This window comes from Thalia democratica, unplaced genomic scaffold (assembly GCF_965202585.1).
Source record: "Thalia democratica unplaced genomic scaffold, ktThaDemo2.hap1.1 HAP1_SCAFFOLD_577, whole genome shotgun sequence".
In the NCBI taxonomy this organism is placed as follows: Eukaryota; Metazoa; Chordata; class Thaliacea; order Salpida; family Salpidae; genus Thalia; species Thalia democratica.
In genome coordinates this window covers 42,768-53,132 of record NW_028139601.1, presented here as the reverse complement: position 1 = coordinate 53,132, position 10,365 = coordinate 42,768, and the positions used below count along the sequence as shown (strand labels likewise).

Below are 10,365 nucleotides of genomic sequence, written 5' to 3'. Positions count from 1 at the left end.
TTACAATAACGTTTTTATTTTTTAACCGTTAACTAAGAGAACTTTATAAACTTCTTTGATTTTAAGGTTGCTTAATTTATAATAAGCACTGATTTGTTTTGTAAGTAAAGCATCGCAAAAGTATGTTACACAAAAGTTTTTCTTTTTCTTATGCAGATGGTTTACAGCTTACTGATAAAATTAGCTTTGCGCAATAACTTTTTTGTGCATAAAATTAAGATTTTATAAAACTTTGTTTATATTAATATTTTTTTTTTTTATTTATGAAACTATAGTTGAGTGAAAATTACTTTTTAGTTTATTAAAAACAAGTATTAAACAGTAATTAAAAAAAAATCAACTTTTAAGGTCTTGTAACTGTAAAAGTTCGATACTTTTTGAATATAACAATATTATTTCAAAAATCAAAAAAATAGTTAAAATTAACAACTGTTTTTAATATTTTCAAAGACTTTTTGTTGTATTGTTAACTCTAAATTTAACTAACTAAACTTCACTAACTAGACACTTTATACAAGTTTAAATTATATAACAAAAACACTTTCAGATATTTTTATAATACAATAATTCAATAAAAATGGGAAGCGTTGCAAAGTGTCTGCTTTTCGTTTTCAATCTTCTTGTCTTTGTAAGTTTATTTTGTCGCTAATTTAAATTATTTTTTATTTATGTGATGAGGTTTGTTTTTTTTTTAACAAAAGTTATTAATTAGAAGTTGCTAATACTTTAGATTATATTAAATTAACCTTCGAGTTTATATTTTCATACTTTAAAAAGTATAATGTCTAGACCTAACAATACTTACTTAAAAATAACACTTAATAATACTGAAAGTAGATTTTATTGTAAGCTGTAGACATACAAACATACAAAAAATTGAATTAGATATAAATAAATTATTGACATAAATTTCTATTCGATATAACCAAAACTTTTTTAAAAATGCATAAGCAGTTAAGAGAACTAATGTATTAACAATATAGTTTAACTTTAATAAGAATTCAATTACTTAACAATAATTTATTTATTGGAATTACTAGTAACAAAAAGAGTTTATTTAATAATCAGTATATATGTATAACTTTAGTTTAAATTTATGATTTCTGAAGTAAAAATATATTTATTAAAACTAGAAACAGCTGCTCTATTTGGATTGGGTGTCTAAATAACATCAACAAAAGTTTTAAACTTTTTCTGACCACAACTTATATAAAGATTTCAATCAGTTAAATAAATTTACTTATATAATAAAATTTAAGTATAGCACACACAACGGTGCTAACCATAAGTTATAAAATAATAAAAATTTTAACAGTTTAAAGCAATTATTTTAACACGAAAATTTAACTATAAAGTAGTTTTGCTTACCAAAACTATACTACTCAAATAAGTGTATGCTAGATTTAAGTAAACATCAGGAGGTGTTTTAAAAGTAAGGAGAAGTTACTATTTATTTGTTCAATTGCTTATTGTTATTAAATTACACAATTTTTTTCTTACAGCTGGGTGGAGCTGCATTGGTGGGATTAGGAATCTGGGCGTTGAAAGGAACCGAATCTTTTGACGCCTTGATCAAAGAAGACCCCGGCATCAAGAACGGGGTGTATGCGATCATAGCTGCAGGTGACATATTGTTCATGTGAATTAAGTATATCACTAATGTAATTATAGGATTGCTAACAGAACAATCTTACTTTTGGTTATAAGTTGATTGTATGTTCATAACATTTTTAATTTAGTTTAGAGAATCTCTAGTAGTAACAATCTAACTTTTGTTTATAAGTGCACTTCATAGTCATAGTTTTATTAAGATAGTTTCGACAATCTTCAAAAGTTTAAAACTTACAAATGTTTGTGCATATTTTTCACTCATCGCCGCGAATAAAAATGTTATTCCTTAGTATTTTACTATAATCTTAATTTTATTATTTATGTGTAAGCTGCTTTTAAGTTAATTATTTTATGAATACAGTCTGCAATATCAATCTTACTATTCTTTATAAGATCATTATATGCTCGTTATCGCAAGAATATAATTTCCAGGATCTCTAACAGTAGTAGTCTTACTTTTTTGTTTCTAAATTTACTTTATTTTCATGAAATTACTAAAATAGTTTACAGAATTTTAGACATTTATAGCACTTTTGTTTATAGGTGCAATAGAATGCATATTTCAAGTGCTCTTGTATTGTTTGAATGTTAGTTGTTTAAATATTGAATGTTTAGTTTTACAAAATTAGCCCAACTAATGACGCGTATAAATACTGAGGTAATTGTTTTAGAACATTACCAAAAAAAAAAGATTTGTGTTATAATTAGTGTATAGTGTTGTTATTGATATCATGCTCTAACTTAAAAAATAACTGCTGTGTGATTGTTATTTAAGTATTAATTTTTATTCAGAGATGTATCAGGTAGTTTTAAGATGCTTTGAAATATTTTACAGTTATCACTTTAGTTAAAGTTTTAAAATTAATTTCATTTTAAACTTATTTCATTAACAGTTTTTGTTTATTTCTAAATTGTTTGTGAAAATAATTGTTGGCTTTAAATAATGATTTTATTAAAGTGTTTTAACCCTTGTTTAATAGATAAATTACCAACTTTGTCTTGTCTGATTTATAGAAAATAACGTAAAGTATCTAAAAGAGAGTTTTAAAATATAATATTTAGTTGTGACTAGTGCTTTTAAGAAGTTAAGTATACCAACATTCATGGGTTATAACACTTTACTTATATTTAATATCTTACTATCATAATTCGCAGATTTATACAATTACAATATTGTTTTTTTTTAGTATTAGCTTACTTCGTTCATAAGTAAGTTTAAAATCATTTATATTTTTTACATTATTGATATACTTTACAGTATATCATTAACTACTTTTTATAAGTATGAGTTAGAAATTAAATCGATGTGTAATATTTTTCGTGGTAGCTAATAAACAAATAAAAAATTCATAAACAAAAATAGTTTCAACTATAATTTACAGGATCTCTTTTGTTTCTCATCGGTTTCTTTGGTTGTTGCGGAGCGATGAAAGAATCGAAATGCATGTTGACTATTGTGAGTTAACACTTATATTACATATTAGAATATTAACAAAGTATATAACATACAACTTTGGTCTATAACTAAATTTGTTTAATACTATAGGTTGAACATTAATCATACTAACATCAAGCTCATTAAATGTAAATGATTATTCATGCAAATATCAATTTCCGCAATTTAATTTATAAATTATTCAATAACTACGTCATAATGATTTTTATTTTTAATTTCATAGTTTTTGTTATATTGTTTCGCAAAGTGCAATTAATTTCGAACCTACAGCTGATAATTAAAAACAATTATATCGTTTTTATTAAACATATCTTCTGTTACTTTAATGATAGAATTTTCTAAATAAACTTATATATATATATTTATACAGATATATATAACATTGACTTTTTACATAAAGAAATCTGTATGCGTGTTGAATGTTTTAACATGAACATTAAACAATCAATAATCAGATTTGGATTAAATAAGAAGTTAAACATCATACGAATATAAACCTACAACATCTACTCATATTAAGATATATTTATTACTTAATATTTAATTGTTCATGAGTTCTTTGTGTTTGAATTACTTTTTTTTGTAATTAAAATAGTTGGAGCAGTATATATTGAGCAAGATAACGTATTTAAAATACGTAAGTATCATGTAATATTTCCCAACAGTTCTTCGTGTTCGTCTTCCTCATCTTTGTCATGGAAATAGTTGGAGCGGTGCTCGCATACACCAACCAGGACAAATTCGAGGAACTGATACTGAAGTCTATGGAGTTGTACGACGAAACTTCTACTGATACTGAGATCAAGGTTCTGACGGATACATGGAACACTGTACAGGATAAAGTATATAAGATTTATATTGTTGTAATTTTTTTTTTCATAAATTTATATTACTATGTTGTTTAACTATTTATATATTTTAAACTTTTTTTAAAAGTTCTCATGGACGCATGGGACATTATTAAGGAATAAGTAGAAAGAAATATCTAATGTTGATACTATTTTTAATAAGCATTTATTATCAATTATTATGTTGTTTGATAAGTTACTTGGTACATTTTTTATTTTGTTACCTCTAGAAAGATCAAAGATCTCACCAATTATAAAAACAGTTTAGGACCAAATTTGTTAATCTTAGTTAAATAATTTTAAGTTAAAATTTCAATAACAACATATTTTAAAAAATTTATCTCCTTTTATTAGTTCTGACTATTTTTGGTTTTAATCTAAAAGTATGACCATTACTTCCATTCTACTCGTTTATTATAATAAAAAAAAACAAACATTACAAGCATTGTTCATCTGGCATTGTAGAAGTTAATCATTTTAGAAGTTTTATCCATAATAAAATTAAACTTAAGTAGCTTAAATTTTACTACTCAATTTAGTTTACATACAGCTAAGATTAACTTAAAAATTTAAATTTAGAAAATAGTAACAGCTTATAGAAATTCAACACAAAAAATATTCAAGTTATAAAAATGTTACTAAAATTAATAAAAAAGTTAAAAGTAAGCATCAACCATAAATCTTTTCATTTATATAATAAGTAAAACGAACAATAAAATATAAACAGTTCTGATAGTGCAGGTGCAACGATAAAATACTATGAGTTTGAGACAATTAAATAAAAATTAAAAAAAATAAACTAGTATTAATAGAACATAGTTTAAATAAAACAGCTCAAATAGTGCGTGTGTAAAGGTGCTTATTATAAACTACCTGTAGTTTTTTTACGCTTTTGATGTATCAAAATAAAACATTTGACAACTGAAAAACGAAATAAAAAACAGTTTGAGTGCTGCGGATACAACAATCCTGCTGACTGGGTCAAAGTCGGAAAAGTACCAAAGTGCCAAAACTTGGGTCTGTTCAAAGACGGTTGCAAGGCGGCTTTCACCAATTACATCGTGGTTCTTGCTGGGGTGGCAGTAGGGGTTTTGTTCGTCGAGGTTCGTAACATTAATTTTTTTTTAACTAATTTAACTAATAAAGTTAATACTGTATAACAACTACATGTTTAAATAAAAATAAGTAGGTGTTCTAAAGGTTTGTAACATAACTTTATTTTAGTTAATTAAACAAATAGTTTTGATATTCATATATATTAGTATAATCAAATAATATATATCTAGTCTTTTTTTAGTTGAGAAGTGAATATCTTATTTAATTAAAATACACATTTTATTTTTTTTTACTAATGTTTGATAAGGTCAGAAGTTATACCATTTTAAGCTGGTAATAATTGGAATAGTTAATTTTAACTTGTGTTATTATTTAATAAAAAAAGCAAAAAGTTCATATTACTGTGAGGGGCCAAAACATATGTAAGCTTGTTTATTTGAAGTATGTAAAAAAAAATCAAACACACTACTCAAAAAAGGCACTTCAGACCGAATAAATTCGTTAACACTAACATAGTTTGCATTTAATTGTTTAAATAGATAAACAATCTTTTTCGTTTAATTTAAATAGTACTCTAGCAGGTGTATACTTTAATATAAAAATAAACTAGATATTGTCATTTGTAAGTGGTATAAGTATTAAAACATAAACTAAACACTTAAAATGTTCTTAGATTCAATATTTTACACTATATACGGTTAACAAATATTTTAGTTTAGCTATCATTAAGTTTTACAGTAGTTTTTGACAATACTTTAAGATAAAAAATTTTTTAAAAGCTATGTATAATTTTAGTATTAAATTTTTATTTCTACTTGATTTTTTATAAAACGTCTTAAAACTAAAACAAAGTTAATATTTTATTTATACGCTCCATTTTCATAAAAGTTTTCATTATTATTTTTAACTCCTTATTTAAATTGCTTGTCTAAACAATTATATAAGCTCAAGTCGAGTATGAGCTATAAAAACAGGTTGAAAAATAAAACTTTAGTAAAGTTAATTTATGAAAACACAAACAACTAAAATGTTTAGATAAATCGTTTCTAAAACATTTTCAGTTTAAATTAATACTTGTATACGTAATTTTTTTTTTAAGTTGAAAATTATCTAAAAATAAGCTTTATAAATTTTGGAACTTTAAAATTCTTTTATAAGATGCTAAGTAATATCTGAAATGAAAAGGATTACAAGTATTTCTACAAAGTTGAACATTTCTTAAGGAAGTAGTAATTACTAGTAGGATGTTATATTTATTTCTATAAAAATATTCGAAATAGAAATTCTTTGATGAATAAAAGATACTAATTGCTTTTAAATTGCAATAAACTGTTTCCTGTTTACAAGATGTGATAATTGAAAATTGTTTTATTAGAAATTAAATTAAAATTTTTCTTACAACTGTTTTAAAAGGTTTTTAAGTTTGAGGTTCTCATTTGTTTAGAAACTAGGGTTTTATAAAAAAATATAAAGAGCTAAAATCAATATATGTAGAACAATATGTTTCTAAAAATTATCAATCGTTTTTTATTTTAACTTTTTAAATATTTAATTATTATGTTACAACAAGTGTTTTTTTTCGAAATTATATTTCAATTCTAAACAAATTAGCTTGTTACATCTATATACATTTCTACATTTCTAATGTATAGCACTACTAAATAACAGCTGCTAAAATAAACCTTATGTAAATCTAATATATGATAGATAATTTTAAAATTTTGAAAAAACTATTCATTCCAAAGAGACTTTAAAATAGTCTTCATGTTAGTTTAAGTTATCACAGCAATTAATACTTTTAAAAACTATCAACTTTTTTTTTATACTAATGAAATCAAATTTTTCAGATGGTCTCCATGTTTTTGGCTTGCTGGCTGATCAGAACCATGGACGAAACCAAAGGTTACTAAAGTTCACTCATCGTAAAGGTTACTTTAGTTCAACCCGATATATCGAGGTTACAAAAGTTCAAAAAAGGCATAACCTTTCTCGTTCTGTTCATAGAATGCATTTTTCTTTTTTTCGTCGATACACAAGCAGTACAACTAACCAGAGGTCAATTCAACCTCAATTTTACACACACACATTTCGTGTTATACTGTTTTGAACTTTGCATGTGTCTTTTTTAAAATGTTGTCTTACTTTTTAAAATGCTGATCTTTCTGTTTGCTTTTTTTATTGCATAATAAATTATGAATACTTATGATTTTTATGTTAGTTACTGTATATACCTACCTAAAGAAGTTTAATTAAATTTAGACACTTCACTTTAAGCTTTTAAGATTTATAATTGACAGCTTTTAATTTAAATGTTTTCTATAATGATGTTTTATAAAAAATCTTTTAGTTAAAAAAACTTTATTGCAAATTTTTACAAATTGAAATAACAAGGAAAAAATTGAATAAAGTTTAGTTAATCAACACAACAGAACAAATACTTAAAATGTTTAGAAAATATAGACTAGTAACATACACAATTACTTATAACTGTTTTTGTTAAGTTTATTTCTTGTTGTAAAACATTAAATTGATTTTTAAATGCTGGACTATTTTTTAAATTTTTCGATTTTTATTGTAAATAAAAGAAAGTATCGAATGTTAGTTATTATTAAAAAAAAATATATATATATTTTTATTTATAAATTTTGTTTCTGTAGTAAAACGTTTATTAACATTTGCTTAATTTAAAACGTAAAAAGTAATTAAACATACTATTTTATATAAATTGATAGAACTTTAGATAATTTTCTTAAGTTACTTATTGTGTTTAAAAGTTATCATTTTCATAGTAATATCAATCTTTAAATAGTATGATACAAAAGATAAGAATTTTTGTATCAACACAAAGACAAACCTGAATCGCTTAAAAGTTTTTTTTAATTTTTTACGTATAATTTCATAAGACATATCAGAAATAAAATTTATATCTAATACAAGTCTTAATTTTATATTGTCAAAAATTCACATAAGAATTTTTAAAAACGTTACGAGTTTTACAAACTACAAAGAAATAAGTAATAACAAACCGACTCAGTAGTAACTTTATAACAATGTTTTCATTCAAGACGTGTAAAATTTTGTCCTAACTTTCTTTTGTTGAGTAACACTGTTGTAAATACTTCTTCCAATAAATTGATGGTTAACAAGTGACATTTTTTCATCTTTCTTATAAGGCGCTGGTTTTAACACTGATAAAATTGAATATTATTTCATTACTCAATATTATGTTAAAATTCAAAATACTAAAAAAAACTGCCTAAAACTTAACTTAGATATATACATACTTTTTAAATACTTATTTATCTACTAATAATTATGCGTCTAAAAAATATTTTCAAACTTTAAAACTGCAAAGTATACTTTTTTTTTGATATTATCACATGGTTTAACGGTTAAATTTTCTTACATACTTACTAAAAGCTAATATATTTTTAGTGAAGACATTTTATTAATCAATACAGTAGTGCTTTCTATCGTTAGTAGTATAGCTAATAAAAAAATATTTGTTATTTTCAGCTTACAAATTTGTAAATATTTCCCAAAGTAAGAATACACACAACAAGATAAACTTTGTTGTTATTTTATATTGTCTATTCATTTAATATACTATTCAAACTCAGTTAATTTAATTAGTTAATTTATACTAAAATTTAAAATTTGAATGTCAAAGTATTGATAATAAGTATAGAAAACAATAATTAATATCTTACTTTTAACTTAGTGTTTGAAAATTTAGATAAAAATGAGTTAAACATGCAAATATTTAATTGAAAAATGTTCCTTTGAAATAAAGGAAATGAAATATTTTCTTTTATTGTTTTGGTTTTTAATTTTTATAGTAATTCGTTCAAAGTATTTTTGTTAATTGTTTTAGTTTTCAATGTGAATTTTAAAGTTTTTTTTAAATGATTTCAAAATAACTTTACCAGCCTAGAACAATAAAGCCAGTTTAGAGAAACAATAAATCAAAAATAAATCTGTAGTATATTTAAATGTTGTTTACACTTAGTAATGAGAAAGTTAAGTCCAAAAATTTTTTCTATTGTTAGCTAACGTTGTTGTAAATTCTTCTATCAATAGGTTCATGTCGAACAAAAGAAAATTTACTGTTGAATATAACTGCTTTAGGTGCTGGTTTTCTCACGTTTCAAAATAAGTCAGTTTTATGATTTGCTTATGATCTTTTTATTTTAAAAAAATACAGTAAAATTCTAAAAAAAAATAAGCTACGATATATTTAAGTTTCGTCTTGCTTCAATAAGCTTGAGATCTACTCCTTTTTTATCAAAATAAGTTTTAAGTACAACTATATATAATCTTAGTTATATATTCATTTAATTGTGTTCTTTTTTTTCCGTACACCAGGTCCTTTGACTAAAGTTTTTAAGTTATAATTTTGTGTCGTTCACAAAACAGTTTAATTTTTGTTTATTAAATTCAGCTAAGTACTTATAGTTATTGACTTTAACAAATTAAACTGCGTAGTTATATAAAAATGATGTATTTTTGTCTTAACTATAGTTGAAATGCATAATGTTTTTGAATAAAAAACTTTTTTTTAATATAGTATGTAATTTCAAAGGTTGTTTCTTAAAGTTATGTTACCTTATCGATTAAATTTTGTTCCTGAAATTTTATACTAAATTTAATTTTTGAAAAGTTAACCAAAGAAGTAGTATAAAAAAAAAGTCTGAAATGATATTTGAGTTTATATTTGCACAAAAGCATTAAAAAATATTGTTCAATTTCTTATAAACAACGTTTATTGTTATAAATGCTGTTATCAATAGAAAAACAAACAATAATACATATTTTAACGGCCTAAGTCGTTGGTTACTTTACTATTAGCATCAAGTGCAATTTTTTCACTCAGTGTGATATTTGAAAAAAAATCTTACATGTTTTGTAGTAAATAAACAACAGAGCTTTTTTTTTCTAATTTAGATCATAAGGACAATGCTTTGTATAAATTTCATTTATCTTTTAATATGTAACAGCAATATTTTTTAAAGTTTGCAAATTTAATACCTTCAACTTCCAAACTTTTTTTATAAATTGTTTTAAATTATACTTTTTTTAAATGGTTAACATTCCAATGCTGTTAACATTTAAGTAACAAGGAGTTTAATTTTTTTTTTTTTCTTTTGTTAACTACCATTGTTAAAAATGCTTCTATCATTAGGTTCATGTTTAACAATAAAAACTTTACTGTAAAATATACTTAATAAGATGTTTCTTTTTACCACTGCTTAAATTAAATCGATTTTTATGAGTTATACTTTTGGTTTTTTACGTTTGTTTTTAAATAAAAAACTATTTTTACTATGATATGTAATTGCAAAGATTATTCCTTAAACTTATGTTACCGTACCGTATTAAGTTTAGTTCCTTTAG

The 10,365-nt window shown here is 23.3% G+C and overlaps 1 protein-coding gene across 1 annotated transcript; it reads left to right on the top strand.

Annotated features, from left to right (window-relative positions):
* The first annotated feature begins 546 nt into the window (after positions 1–546).
* On the top strand, positions 547–7,252 carry LOC145846707 (tetraspanin-18-like). The gene is made up of 6 exons (XM_082953352.1): positions 547–628; positions 1,503–1,623; positions 2,994–3,067; positions 3,733–3,909; positions 4,860–5,018; positions 6,819–7,252. Exons 1-6 carry the CDS (start codon positions 578–580, stop codon positions 6,879–6,881), a joined length of 645 nt encoding a protein of 214 aa, XP_082809478.1. The 5' UTR covers positions 547–577; the 3' UTR covers positions 6,882–7,252.
* Positions 7,253–10,365: the final 3,113 nt, after the last annotated feature.

Bases quoted from the DNA above. Each gene is read 5' to 3' on its own strand.
- LOC145846707 (XM_082953352.1), top strand. From the start codon at position 578: ATGGGAAGCGTTGCAAAGTGTCTGCTTTTCGTTTTCAATCTTCTTGTC. The intron at 3,910-4,859 runs GTATATAAGATT...AATAAAAAACAG, and splicing joins GGAACACTGTACAGGATAAA to TTTGAGTGCTGCGGATACAA. The intron at 5,019-6,818 runs GTTCGTAACATT...CAAATTTTTCAG, and splicing joins TAGGGGTTTTGTTCGTCGAG to ATGGTCTCCATGTTTTTGGC.